This window comes from Toxotes jaculatrix, chromosome 16, assembly GCF_017976425.1.
Source record: "Toxotes jaculatrix isolate fToxJac2 chromosome 16, fToxJac2.pri, whole genome shotgun sequence".
Lineage (NCBI taxonomy): Eukaryota > Metazoa > Chordata > Actinopteri > Toxotidae > Toxotes > Toxotes jaculatrix.
Genome location: NC_054409.1, coordinates 15,469,729 through 15,485,198, shown reverse-complemented (window position 1 = coordinate 15,485,198; position 15,470 = coordinate 15,469,729). Strand labels below are relative to the sequence as shown.

Below are 15,470 nucleotides of genomic sequence, written 5' to 3'. Positions count from 1 at the left end.
TAGACCTGCAAACATACATGCAGGTTAAAGATAGCGTGTGATTACTAGAACTTTGAAATGAGAACAGAAGGTGAGAAGGAAGTTAAACTGCAGGGCGTCCAGTGCTTTTTAGGCCTTCTTACATCTCAGTGTAAATTTGTTTGCTTTAAGTGTTGATTGGCGGCTTTTTTTTTTTTTGGCCTATGATATATATGTTGGCAGGAATCCGACTGTAGTTTCCTTGAACTGTCGACATTTGCGGCACCGCCAGCAGCAGTTGCCTGCCAAACCACAACCCCTCTATTATCCCCTGGGGCACCTGGAAAGCCCCGAGGATAGCAGAAGAGTGGTTAGCCTTTACCTGAAGTAGTGCTGACAAGGTTGTGGTGCGTTGAGTTCCCCCTGTCTTTTCTCAAGTAGTCAGTGGTTTGATATCAATGCAGTATCTAGCGTGGATACTTGAAACCAAGACATGGTTACCACGGTAAACACAGAGATCCTGTCAGCTCTCACTCTTTCGTTATCAGTGCAAAGTTAATCTGTTGCTCCCACATGTAGCAATGTTTTTCTGTAATGTAGTGTGACCCTTCATCAACCCTGTGATGCAGAAGCCTGACTAAAAACATTACAGGGTGCCTCCAAGCAGAAGTAACTACCATTCCTAGAGTGATAGGTGGTGATGGTGAGATTAGACAACACATGAAAAACCCAGTTTGTGTTATTTTCATATTTTACATATTCCTCTAGTTCCTCCTCCCGTTCTACCCAAAGACATCACTAGGCTGGAGGACGCAACTCTATTACATGTCAGAATGAAATCATCATCATCCCCTGCAAACGTGATCCCAGTCAGTCAGGAGCTTAAACTTATGGTGTGATGAAACTCACACATTGCCTACTTTCGCTAAGCAGACCCACCCCTTTACGCACTTGTAAAAGTTTCTGATTGAGAAATGTATTTCCTGTGACCTTGCCAGCTTCCTGCACCATGCCCACATGAAAATATTGCTGCAAAACGACACACATGGTCTGAGGAGCATTTGTCATACCGATAAAATTCAGTGAAACTGTTTACAAGGCGAGGTGAAAACAAGTACCGCTCAAAACCTTCCTTTACCTGCCACCCATCACAGTTTTTAAGAATGTGAGAGTCACATTTGAATAACGTGTGAATAACATCTAGGTACCAAGGACTGCATCAATATGGTGCCAGCAGAGCCACTGAAAGATCCACAAAAGTCCCTAACTGATATCAGATTGTTACAGTATGTATTGATATTATTTGACATTTGAATTAAAGGAACTTTTTATTTTATTAAGGTGCCTCATAAAGGTATTGTGTTTGTGTTTTATAATGCAGAAAGTGCATAAAAATATCATCACTCTGCAGCTGTGTGCTCTGTGGTGAGCTAACTTTCACTTTTTTTACACCCACTAAGTTCTCACCTTCTCACCCATTCTCTCTAGAGGGCAGTAAAAAAAACAGTCAAGTCAGTCAACTGTGTCAAAGGTTAGGTTGACCCCAGGATTTAAAATATTTTTTTAATGCATGTCTGAAACTGTTTTCTAAAGCAGCAAGATAATGTTCCTCAAGCGATTTAGATATGTCAGATAAGTGTGTATTTTCCATGCACAAATAAAAAGGAAGTGCTATTAAAATGTTTTTATTTTTATTTTTTTGTAATGGTCAGACATAATAATAGACAGTGTGCCTAATAATGCCTAATATGTGCACAGGTCGGTAGGGACATTGCCCACTTGTTTAATATAGAAGAAAGAAAAAAAATGCACATTGAAAAAAAGGAGGAAATTCTGGGAAATTTGGTTGCCTCACAAACTGCACGTCATTTCCTCCATGACAAATGTGTGGTTTCTGTCTTTAAAGTTTTAAAGCAGTGTGATTATGACAAGTCCGCGCAATTTGCCTGCGATACCGAGTGGAGAATGAATGGTCATGTAAAGAGCATGCATTTTCAACAGTGTATGGAACTAGCAACAAGTAAGTTGTATTACATCTATTCTTCTGTTGAAATATATATATATATATACATTTTTTTTTTTAAAAACTATTAAACACAAAAGCATCTTTTCTTGCCATTGTGCATGCTGTTGCTATTGTGGTTATTTTAGCTGCTGTTAGACTGACTGAAGTTTCAAATTCTATTTCAGTGTTCACAGTCTTTTAACATAGTGTAGATCTGTTGCTGCATCAGTGAAGTAAATACATTTTTAAACTGTTTGGAGAATGTGGACAATATTTCAAAAAGACTGGCAGTGTATGATGGCAACTAAGCATATTATAACTACATTGTACTGTTGTATAAACATGTCTGAACTGATGCAGACTACAGACTTGTGGTTCTTTTTTTTTTCATTTGTTGAATGTTTGCGAGGTGGGGAATCTATTTTTACCGCCTCTGCTCACCACTTGTGGCTTGAAGATGAAGTTCCCTTCATTGATGTGATGTAGGACAACCATAACTGACCAGTTCCTTTCTCCTCAGCATTACTCTCTCTCCTGCTGGTTATGGCTGTTGATTCAACAAGAACTGTAGCAGCAAGCAGAAACCAGCAGTGTGGGAATTCTCTGCAACAGTCTTTGAAGCTCACCAAACTCCTACAGAAGGAATCTGTCGACCTAATCAGAACATATGTGAGTACAGGCATAAGAGAGCTGGATCTTATTTTGCTGTCTTAAATCCCCATGTGCTTGTTCAGTATTTTACATACTACATGTTTACATTACATACTATGTCAACTGTTCCTGTTCCTTTTTAAGATGTATGGCTTAATTAATGTGATCTTTTATTTCTTCCTTTTTTTTCTTCAAATTTTATTTATTTTGCAGAAAGCCTCTCAAGGAGACATGTCAGAACTTTTCTGCAAGGTGTCAGTTAACAACATCCCTGACCCCAACATCTCTGGCCTGGAGCCCTCAGAGAGGATAGTGAGCATCTACACACATCTCAAAGCCTTCTTGCCACATTTCAAACGGGTGTATGAGCAGCAGAAAGACTTACAGCCACCCACAAGCCCACTGCTGTCCAGTCTTATCAACGTCAGTGCTCGCAACAGGTACCTGGCTGGTCTCATAAACAACTTTTATCAGAGCCTCTTCCCAAACCTGCCGGTACCAGAACCGGCAGGGGGGCCGACAACACTACCTCCACCTCAGAACGTGTTCCAGCAGAAGGTCTACGGCTGTGTGGTGCTGAAGACCTACAAAGAGCTCCTGTCAAATGTTTTCCAAGAACTGAGAGTCCTAAAGAACAACTTCTGCAGGAGGAGGATACAAATAAACACACCCTTCTTCTGAGGAGCACCTAAGGCTGACCTTAGACAGTCAGTTTCCAACAATACTTATACTCATTGGGTTTTGCTAAAGACTTAAAAAGAAATGTGAGAATGAAGGTGGCTGGTACATCAGTGTAATGGAGCCTATTTATGGTATTTAATATTTATTTTCTTGTGTGTTTCTGATAAAAACAAATGCTGTTAAAAGATGGAGTGTAAAGCTTATGTGTATGCAAGTTATGTATATTTAATATATCTAATATGTTATGTAAGGTTCTACTTTGCTGATGTAAACATATTTACTGTATATAGAATTATTAAAAGATACTTTGCAGCTTTACTTTTTTGTGATCTTTTATTTCTTTGGTTGCATCAGTAATGTACGATTTCAGCAACTCAGGAATGTCTGGAAAAAAGGTAAATAGATTTTTATGTGTCTTATTTGTTGGACTCAGTTGAAGAAACAATATATCTATTTCTACACTGTTAAAAAAAGTAAAAAAAAAAAAAAAAAAAAAAAAAAAAAGACTTTGTGCTCGAAGCATCATGTGCTGTTTTCTACACAGAATCAGTCCATCAGGAGGAGTTAAAAGAAAATCAGGAAGCTGCTGAGACGCTGACTGAGCTGATATCAGCTCAGAATGACGCATGTGTTCAACACAAGGCTGCATCAGATAGGAAAGATTTCATGACACTGGCTGGCTGTCTGGCCGGTCACAAGGTGTGTGTGGGTGTGGGTCAGATAACTGTATGTGCGTGTGGGTTGCACACTTGCATCGTCATATAGATGGATATGCATGTGTGTGAAGAATGGGGTGGGAACAACACAAGAGGAGATGACATTCTGCAGAAAATCCCGTCTTTTAATTGATGAATAACAGACTGCCTGCAAACTTGTCATCTGTACATACATATATATCACAGATGCCAAATATTTTTGTTGAAATGAAGTAATGCTTAACTAAACTTTCCTCAAATCACAAGCTGTCAGGAAACTGGAAGTAGATGGGGGATTCACTCTAGGTCATGAATCAAGTTCCTTGTTATAACTCTGCTTTATTTAAAGCACAAACACAGAGGGTACCTCAGGACAAAACCAATTCTTCAGCCGACATTATCTATTCATTTACACTACCCACTATAGGGGGCTGAGGTCTATGCTCTATCTTGGCTGGTCATAGGACCCCCACTTTTTCTTTAGCCTGAAAAACAGAAAACCTGCACAATTTCAACACCAACAGAGCAAAAAATCATGCAAACCCCAACAGAACTGGACAGGACTGGAGACCAAACACAGGACCCTTCACAGTCTCTGTAACCACTGAGCCACCTGTCATCAATCTACAGCACATTACTATGAGAATGTGTTGACCTCTGCTGAACTGACACATTTTTTTCAAACTACTGTTCCCAAGGTTAAAAATATAACTTAAAAAATAACTTTCTGTAGGAAGAATGCAACAACTTTTTTCCTCCCTCACAGAGGTTTTGTTTTCATATTGGTTTATCTGTCAGCAGGATTACACAATAGGTACTACACCAATTTGCACCAAATTTGGTGGAGGGATGGGCCAAGGAAGGCCCATTAAATTTTGGTGAGGATCCACTTTCCTTAACTGTGTGAGACGGGGCTACGTTTGATGTTTTCTTGGGAAATAATGTTTGCGGCTTGATGTAAAAAAAAAAAAAGAAAGAAAGAAAAAAATACATATTCATAGTGTTGAGATCTGATAATTTTATTTTCTGATAATATCAGGTGGAAGAAAACTCAGAATCTATATTACTAACTATGTTACAAATACATCATTTATGTTATCAGACTACTTCCTTTTTCCTTTTAATTTTCTATTATAAGAGCTAGACAGCCATGTGTGGGATTGTTTGGCCTTGGCGGAGGTGGGCGCTCTAAGTGCCCTTCTAGTTCCTTATTTAGACATGAGATTAAAAACGCAATCAGCTTTTCAAAGGTTGATGCAAAAATTAAATGGAAGACTATCCTATCAATATGAAGAAATTCTTTATTCTAGTAGCTGTTTCCATTGAACTCTGACAACAGATAGAAATGATATCAGAGTGACCTCAAGCTGAATTTAAAGTCAGACAAAAAAAAACCCAAAAGGGATTATGCTGAACAATTGTGAAACATTCAGTAGCTTTAGGGCCACCTGTGATCACAATTGAAAAACAGATCAGTGCACAATGTGACTGTCCAGCAATGAATATGGACAAAAAAGTAATTTAAAAGCCTAAATAATACAAAGTCATGGACTGTATAGGTTAACATGTATCATGTTGAAAAACACAGCATTGTACGTTTTACGTAATCTGTAAATGAATTTTTAAAATCATTAATAAATCAGGTGCATGTTCATCATCATCATTTAACATGCTTTACATGCTTTGACCCGTAGAGGGCAGTATACACCCAAGACTGGTCATGTTGCTTTCATATTGATTTTTTTTTTTTTGATCTAAAAAGTGGGAGTAATAGGACTGATAATAGCTTTTATTAGCTCCTATATGTTGGAATTAAAAGGTCCTGTTCTTTTTAAATTTAGTTACAGCAAACATATAAAACGTCTCACATGAAAAAATAAAGGCTAATACAAAGGCAAAGTAATATTTAGACAGTTCATAAATATAACAGCGAACACAAATTGTGTTAAAAGGAAGTTAACGAATATAAAATGTTGTGAGATTATATACTACAGAGCACAAAATGAATTCATGATTTCTTGAATGAGTCATTCGAGCACACTGACTTTTCTGAGAAAGCGTGGTGTGACCTGTAGGATTTTTTTGTCTCCAGGGTTCATGTAAAGTGAGCTGTATTAGTTTGTCTCTACCACTGATTACCATGTGTGTGTTTTTAAAAAGTTGCAACAACCTTTGCAAGATGAAGCAGAATAGAGAGGAAAAAATGGAGTTGACTTACGGTATATCACCTCCTCTTCTGAAATCAGAACTAATCAGATTCCGCCTTTAAGCATTTAATCTTGCATGACTGCACTCCCATTTCCTTTTTATCAGAAATGCACACCATGAACTGCAGTCAGATGTGTTTCATAGGGTCTTTTATTGTGCAAATGTAGTGTGCACAGCATGCACCATATTGAATATGCTGTGGTCTGTCATAGTGAAGGCATTTCAAATTACTGTCCTAATATTTTTAGACACATATAGATACTTTTGAAAACTAAAGTTTATATCCCTGATTAGTAATAGTATACTATTAGTAATAGATTTATGGCATTAATATTTGTAAACATTCCTCTAGCATCCACATTAGCATGCATAGTCATACTGTCTGTTACTCCAGACATGAATATTTGCTTATTGCTTTGTTCAACTACTAAGAGGCTGATTATTATCTTGTATTATTCCTTAAGGTAAAAATAAATTACTTCTAATACATCCACAATATACATATTTTCTTTGGATTTGCATAGTTATTCAAACATTAGTAAGGCATATAGTCAACGCAAGCGACAAAGGTTGGTGTGGGGAAACAAGTGGTAGTTGCTGTTATAAAGAAACCATATAATATGCGTCATCAGAGTCTTCCCAAAGTCACAGAATAGTTTAGCGTACCAACCTCACTTACACAGGGTTGTCGTGTCCATGTTCAAAAAGCGAATGCTCATTCTTGATTCAATTTCAAAGCCGTCCAGCAACTGCAAAGGAGAGTTTTACATGAATTAAAACTGTAACTCCTACCACTTCATTCAATACGATCCATATCAACCATACTATCATATTTAAATGGACTTTCAAAGTATGGTAATTAGCTAGGGAAGTAGTTTTGGCAAACATATAGAATATATAATAGTGTGTATTCTGTGTACCAACCTTGAGGAAGTGCTCAAATGTAATTCCCTCATAGAATTCATCTGGTTCCTGTGCAAAAATAAGTGAAGTTACTGACACTGTCCAGACAAACAGTGCTTCAAACGTATTGCTGTCTTGAGATACTATAGCTCACATACCATGTGACCCATTGAAATACTGGCTACCTCCAACATGGCTGCATCAGCTATGCTTTTGGCCGTTTCCTTCCCCAGTGCCCCACTGCGAGACAGCAGCTCCTCCACCACCTGGACAGATGTGAACAACAGCTGAAGTATAATGATAATACTGCAGTGACAAAACTCAAATCCCTGATCTCCAGAGGCTGGTATGAAGTCTTGTTCTGTGTCTTAAAACTCATGTTTTCAATTTGTTTTATTATCATTTTCTGGTTTGTTTTGACGTGCCCACCTGTCATCTCATTGCAGACGCTTCACTTCCTGCTCTTGTGTGTCTCCCGCCTCTGTAATTACCTGCTCCACCCAAATGTTTTGCACCTGTGTTTCATTACCTCCTCCCCTTGTGTGTATTTAGTCTTCGTCTCCCTTTCCCTTTATGCTAGGTTGTCTTTGTCCCCCATGTCGAGCATTCCAGCCATAGTTTCTTTGTGTACATTTTCCTATTATTTTTGACTACTGCTTGATTTTTGTACCTTGTCTGATTTCTTTGCTTTGTTCTAACTGATCTCCTGTGTCTCCTGTGAATCTTTGTGCAAGGAAAGCGTTGGATTGTTGAACTTTCCAGACCTGTCTGTGTTGCTTGCATTTCAGTCCTGTGTTAGCTAGTTCACTGGTCATTACAGCTTGAGGAAATGACATGCCTCCTCCCTTCCCTAATTAGTTGCCAATTAAGTGTGTTGCAGGAAGGCAGCTGACTCTTAAGTGGTGGAGTGGAGATGCCCAGTGACCAACAGAAGAGTTACATATAAAACCCAGAAATAACTTTGTTCCACTATGACAACTCTGCATCTGAAATCATTTCCAAAATTCAGATGAAGATGATGTAATGATGCCGATAAAGACGAACATACATAACTGTAAAACCCACATGATGAAGTCATGGTGACTCAGCATTGCTGTTGTAATCGTCACTGTTTATATGCAGACTAAAGTAAAAAGGTTTAAAGTTTTTTTTTTTGGTATGCATATGAGTGAACAGAGGCTTACATGTCTGTATTCCTCGAGGGTTATTGTTCCATCGTTGTCTGTGTCATGCATGTTGAATAAAACTACGGTGAGAAAGAAAACTATTAGTTTAGCAGCTGTGTGTCAGTAACAGATAATGTCAAGCTTGTGATTTGTTTTAAGACACACATCTCAGTTTCTCCCTCCTGACGCTCTCACGCTGTTCCTCTGTCATGTGCGGAGATGGGGGCCTAAAATGGGACATGACCACCAGGAACTCCTCAAAACTGATCTCCTCAACCATCCCCACCGCATTCTGACGATAGTTTCTAAAGAAATACGCAAAGACCAGATTAAAATCCCTCAAATATACTGGAACCAACTGAGATCTACCTACAGTTTAAACGAAATTCCTAAATTAAACCCAAGAACATGTCAAATAGCTGTTTGTGATACCTTGAAAACAAAAGTAAATAAATTCAGGTAACTTTCAAACTTCAGCTATGGTCACTGTACCTTCTGTCAAAGAAAGCCTCTATGATTTGTGCACGGATTGGATTGCATGCTAGATCTGGGATTTCATTGAAGTGATCTCTCCTGGGGGGTGGATTGAAAAGGATTTTAAGGAGTGGCATTTAGTGTCATATAAGACATGTCTGTTGTCACATGTTAAAAGACATATAGGCCGACATGAAGCCTGTTAGGCAAGTTTGTAGTTCCAAAGAAAGCTGGAAACATGCCAATTTGCTAAGAAAAACAGAAAGTCCTTTGCTTTAAAAACAAAAATCCCATGAAAACAGAAACCTGAAGATCACAGTGAAAATTTAATTGACATTCACCACTAAGTACTTACAAGTCATCAATTATAGTTCAAAATCCAGATCAACTTGCCTTAGAGTTTCTTCATTGTGGCTCAGCTGTTTGAACCTTTTATGCAAAACTCCAATCTGATCAAATGAAACTGAAAAGAGAAAAGAAGGAACTTTAGGACTAATTGCCTGTGGGCAGAGTACGATTAATTCACAAGTTAATTCTTGTGCATGCCACAAATAGACAGTTGGTATAAAGGTCTTCAAACATCTTAAGCAATAAACATTTTGACATTTAAAAACTTGTTTGTAGAGAATCCCATAGCAACAGTCCTTCACTCCCTCACAAGTTTTATTGGATGCTTTCAAAGGCAGTAGATTTGGATATTCATATTTTATGTAAAACACTGTTGGCTTGCCCTTGTCTGACAAACATCACATTCACTTAAACTTACATGAACTCCCATTAACGTCAATTATTCATTGCTGCTGCTGCACCAGACAGACTGATTTAGCTTAGACACAAAGATGCCAGACATGTGTAATTGTGTGACAGCAACTGATCGTGTCTTTGATGGTCACATAGTAGATGTTACTTCGAATTTCCCCTTTAAGATGAGGCTGAATTAAAATTAGACTGAATTGAAATTCACACGGTGAGCTCATGTTTTCACACACATCTGACTGTCATTGAAAAGGAAACGCTTAAAGTCAGTGCAGACAATAAACAGCAATTACTCACATCCCGTCTTTTCCGCCAGACCAATGTATTCTGGCTGACCAGGTAAGGACTGCAGAGCACCCATTCCTCCAAAAACCTCCCACCTGATGAGTCCAGTTTTACCCGGACCCGAGACAGAAATGAAGCGAAACCGATGGGACTGAAACGGATCTCAGAGGGTGGATCATGTTGCAGAATCATCCATCTCCACCTGAGTGTTGTTACAACAGAGCCACAGCTCACACCTCCTTTTGTCCTGTGCGGTCGCCACTTCCGCAACTACCGTCTTGCTGACGACAGGCTGCAGGAACAACAGGCTGCAGTTTGAATTATTGATTCAGGATCTCTTTTTATTATTTATTCACAAGATGCGACTACTGACCGTGACCGCTTTGTTTACCATCCATGCAGGAAAGATGGATTGCATAGAGAGAAGGTACACACGTAGTTCTCAGATATCATAAAAAAAAGGTTTAAATTACTGAAAAATTCATTCAGATTGTATTGAAATTTGTTTTAAAAGAAGTATTTTAATTATTAAATTATTTTATATTAAATCATCATGAATTATCACCAATCGTATGGACTGTAGACTGTATAGACTCTTCTTGTGCAGCAAAACATAGACTGTACCCCCACAAAACTTCATGTTAAACCTTGGACAGTTCATGGCTTCCACGATTATCAAACGTGTCAAAGCTGAACTGTGGTGAAATCCTTATAAAATGTTGCACAAGACATTCAAGAATGTTTCCATTTGATATAATTGTCAGAATATGAAAATAATATCACAGTTTACTAACTGTAGTAACTGGAGCTTTAACTCATTTCCCATGGCCTTCATCACTAGAAAGAGTTTTTCATTTGTCCAAAAGATGCAGGCGTTCATTTTTAGATGTTTTTTTTTTCCTGCGCAGTTCAAAGAGTTTCTCATCTATGTTGGTTTAAAGGTTGATATGGTCAAAAGTTCCAGAACAGCCACTAAATGGACCCTGAAGTGAGCTTTTTTTTGGCAACTGCCTGTTTTCCAATGTGGAGAATGAACCTTAAACCTCACTGAGAGAAGTAGGTCAAATATTGTGTAGTGTTAACTGACAGAGCGTGACTTTTTTAGCAGTTGAAATATTTGTGGTGGTTATCAGAACTGAATGGCACATCCACTGTATTTGATAAGTTGCTAGTTTAAACTTCTGACCTCTGCTTCTGACTCCATGAGTGGATTAGTCATCAAACCTCAGCTAAACTACGCAATATACATCCACTGTGAGACCCAAATGACTCTATTCAGCTCTGTCTGGCTGAATTCACACTCCTGCTTAATGCTTTCACCACTTTAAAAAAAATAAAAAATAAAAACAGCATTTGACACAGAAAGAAATGTGTCTGTAATCAATTAAAGATTAAAGCTTAAGCAAAACAAGTTGCTGCTGCACTGCAGACCATAGACCATAAAGCACGTTGCACCTCAGGCTGCTCTCATCATCTCACATCATTTATGGGTGTGTGTCCTGGAGTTAAACATGTTTGAATATTGCAAACCACAGATCAGTGAGCTGAGTTGCAGGTTCCTGCCCTGTGTGACTCACTGTTAAGAGCCTGAACTCCTCAAACTTACTCAGTCACAACATGTAGGGAGCGGTGTTATCTACATACCACATAAGAGTCTTTGGAAAAATAAACCATCAAGCTCATCTTTTAGCCATTTGTATGATCTTGAAAAGCTCAGTCATTATTTGTAAAAACGTCTAAGTATGTGATTGTAGAGCTGCAATGTGAAAATGTCAAATGTCAAAATTTCATCAATGATCTCCCTTTGATGATTGTAGTCCTGGCTTTGCTTTGAAAGGAACTTGCTCATGTACACAACACGACTGTTTGTACAATCACTGAAATAAGTTAAATATAAAATATATTATTGATTAAAACTATGTAGTACTAACATACACCTCATGGTGGTAGCCTTTAATCAATAACTGGATGAGTATCTGTTTTTGACTGTGAGGAAACATCTATTTGTTGTGTTTTCATCAGGGCAGGGTGTGTGTGCATGTGTGCAAGTGCATTTATTTTATACTGTTTACTCTCAGACGCTTGTGGGTGGTATTTATGGTTTCATATCATGTCATTCTCCCTATACTGACTGTGTTGAATGCATTGTTAATCACAGGGTACTCATTTTCAGTATGATATCAACAAATTATACGCTGTCAGTCCTCTTTCCCCTCATTGGTAAGGCATTGTGTGTGTGTTCTTATCAAATTATAAATAGCTGATCCCAACCTGTCCTATATTGCAGCTGCTTCCAAAAGCTGTCAAGCCCCGCAATGTGTAACGGTTGCATCCTCCAGTCACGAGGAATAGCTGTCAATGCTAATGGTGAATCAGCAGACATCATAAGGACAACAAAGCTGAACTGCTTGGAAAAAAAAATCTATTTCTTTCTATTAGTATTTCATCGTGTCATGTTCCATTGGAAATTCTTTTTTTACATGCTAACTGAGAGTGATGCAAAATGAGAGAAACCACCTCTTAAAATATTTGGTGTTCTCTCCTCTAGATACCATTATCCAGGTTGGTCCCACAGCTCGACCAAAAAGGACTAGACTCAGATGTGTGTGTAACTTTCCTTTACATTATTACACTCATATGGAAATTGACAGTTTTTAAGCTTAAGCACTCAGCAGGTTTTGTGACCTTCCTGTCTCCTTATACATATTCTGTTAGGAAATCTGAAACTTCATTATGAAACTAATCAACTATGAAGTAAATTAAGGTGCAGGTAAAGTTTCTTAGGACTCTGTTTGTTTCGATACAACTTGGCTAATTAGAGTCCCCCCTCAAGCTATAATCATCCGAACGTGAGAGCTTTTATGTTCTCTGTGCCAAGATTGTGTGACTCTGATAAAATGCGACCTGTGTCAAATCATTAGTCCTTGTACCAGTTATCCAGTTTAGGAGGCCTCAGGGTAATAATTTGTTGTTACGCCACCCTTCCCCCACACTGTCATACATGGAAACCCACAAACAAACAGTTACTCCTATACTATATTAAACTATACCAGTTAGCCCTATGTTTTTTGTGTGCCATTCATTCACAGTACCATTGATTATACTTTATGTTTGTTTAGCAGTATGCAACACATGAACCCAATATAAATTCCAAGTTCCTACACTACATTTTGACTCAAGATTACAACAATGTAGGACACACCTTAGTTGATATTGTATTTTAGTGGTGCTCAAATTTGAAATTAATCAAATTAAATACAACAAGTTGAACTGAGGGTTTTGGGGGGGTCTGGGCCCTGGGACAGTTGCCCGCTTTGCTAAGCTGGTAACCAAACTTGCACAATTAAAACAACAATTAACAGTTTTTAGTTTCTATCTTTGAACATGAGGTGATGCACTAGGTCAAAGTTCATATCTTTTATAGGCCCTGCTAATGTTAAATAAGTGACAGGACTGTGGACTCTGAGCAACCTGTTCAACAATTGTCAATGAAAAGTGAAGGAGCTATAAAAAACTGTTTAAAATGGTTTAATTATGTGTAAGCCATTGACAGCTCAGAGTAAAAGAGGATGTTAGTGGTTGAAAGAGCTCGACCAAATAAGAGCATGTTCATTTATTTTCTCTGCGCAGGGGAATTGATGCATCTAGTAGTACACAATCAATCTGGTCTGAAAAAGCAACAATACATTTTTTTGTCTTTATCAGTCTCTGCCCTTGAAATGTTCTTTCTCATAAAATTGTCTCACTTGCCGCGTGTAGTGTTTGTGTGTGTTGTAACTATTGCTGAGCGCACTACGTTTGATGGCTGGAAATTGATTTGAATAAAGACTCTGCTTCAGAGAGAGGGGGAGAGAAAATGAGGAGGTGCTTGTTCCATATGGAGGGAAAAAAAAAAAAAAAAAGGGTGCGGAAAAGCATGGCCAAGGAGAGAGGGCAGCCTGAGCCTGTTTTGCATGCATGGGGGCTTCTGTGGGAGTAGGAGTTGACAGGGCGCCGCAGTGCTGCCTCCAGCTCTCAGACAACAGCTGCTCAGAAAGAGGAGACGTCCTGAGGGTGCCGCGACATGTCTCGCTCTTTCTCCATCTCTCTTTTCACCTGTCTGCCTCTTCTTTCATCGAACAGACATACGCTAGACACGTGCAACATCACTGCCCTCCCCACATTCATGCACGCACACACACACATCTCTTTCTCAATGAAACATATACACACACACATCAGGGCGTGTGGTGTGTGAGATTCATATGAAATTGTCAGGCTACCTGTGCTCACACAAAATGCTCAAAATAAACCAGGTATAGCTGGATTTTTTTTTTTTTTTTTTTTTTTTTTTTTTTTTTGTTCTGCTCACTTGAAAAGATGTTTATGAAGGACTGTTATCAGCAGTTTAATGGTCCTCCATGACAGAAATTTGAGTAGACAGCTCTGTATTAACATCAAAGACACGATTTTTAAGATTTGCATTGGTGTAATTTGGTTACTTAAGAAATTTGTGACAGCGTTGGATCAATTTCCTCATGCAAAGAATAGAAAACCAATTTATGCTGAGTAATTTTACTCACAACTCAAGAACTGCACAAAGCAATATTCTCATATTTATTGTCACCACAACTTTTATGAGACTGATGAATTACATCTCACAATAACAATGTAGATGTTTGACGTGACAGCTCACATATTTTATGATTGATGAAACCTTTTTCTTTTGCAGACAAAACCCCATTAAAGAAAGAGTGCCCTTGTGCTAAAGTATCAATCTGTATTTCCTCAGAAGTTCTTGGTCTCACATTAAAACTTAAGGGAATGTTTAATTCCAAATTAAAACCAGTTAATTAATCCAAATGAGTGCATGACAAATTTATGAATGGTCACCTCACATTTATAAGGAGTGCTATACATTAATATAAATGGAGCTGAAATAAGATTCAGAAGCCAGTTTTTGTTTGGGCACTTTTAATTACTTTCATCACTTTAGAGGTGACCCAGTTCTAAAATCAAAACATCCAGAAAGGGCGGACAGGGTGCTAAGAACTGAGTGAGAAATAATTACTGCATCTCATGAGGAGCTGAAAATACCTTCTGTCTCTGTGGCTACGACGAATACAACATTATAACATTATATATGAACTGGTTTTCTAAACCTAAGATTTTGTGTCCAGTGGTGAGGAGGAATGTCAGGGCTTGTATGTCGTCTTAATCATGTTACTCATTCTAGTGCAATAAATCAGGAAAGTAACCAGTTTTTTTCCCTTTGGTTTTCTTTTGAGTTTATAGCACATAAAAGGACAGAGAAAGTGAATTATTTTGCTTTTTGCCCTTGGTTTGTCAATACAAAAAAGGAGAAGGGATTTCAGAGGCGTGGACAGGGCACTCTTTGATCTCCAGACAGAAAGAAATCAATTTCAGAGTACAAGCAGTTCAGAGACAGGCAAAGACGAAGCTAAGTTACAGTATAAGATGGTATGATTGTGCAAACGTTTAAAAGTTTCTTAGTGAAGTTTGGAAACATAAAAATCATTATATCACAATCAGGAAAACTTCTTCAAGACATCATATTCATCAAAACTATTCATTTTCTAATGATAGCACATGGTAATACAAATGATCTTTTCCTCATCAACTTCCTCCAGCTTCTGTGGAGGGATCCCTCGTCTCTCCCAGGCCAGATGGGAGATGTAATCTCTCAAG

At 38.2% G+C, this 15,470-nt stretch overlaps 2 protein-coding genes across 2 annotated transcripts; one reads left to right on the top strand and one right to left on the bottom strand.

The window, feature by feature from the left end:
- Window positions 1–1,889: 1,889 nt before the first annotated feature.
- On the top strand, window positions 1,890–3,607 carry m17 (IL-6 subfamily cytokine M17). The gene is made up of 3 exons (XM_041059268.1): window positions 1,890–1,978; window positions 2,484–2,632; window positions 2,828–3,607. Exons 1-3 carry the CDS (start codon window positions 1,924–1,926, stop codon window positions 3,293–3,295), a joined length of 672 nt encoding a protein of 223 aa, XP_040915202.1. The 5' UTR covers window positions 1,890–1,923; the 3' UTR covers window positions 3,296–3,607.
- A 2,723-nt stretch (window positions 3,608–6,330) lies between these two features.
- Window positions 6,331–10,017, bottom strand: tescb (tescalcin b). The gene is made up of 8 exons (XM_041059030.1): window positions 9,795–10,017; window positions 9,135–9,204; window positions 8,760–8,840; window positions 8,433–8,572; window positions 8,286–8,347; window positions 7,260–7,367; window positions 7,123–7,170; window positions 6,331–6,947 (listed from the first exon to the last, which is right to left on the bottom strand). The coding sequence occupies exons 1-8, from the start codon at window positions 9,856–9,858 to the stop codon at window positions 6,870–6,872; spliced, it is 651 nt and encodes a 216-aa protein (XP_040914964.1). The 5' UTR covers window positions 9,859–10,017; the 3' UTR covers window positions 6,331–6,869.
- Window positions 10,018–15,470: the final 5,453 nt, after the last annotated feature.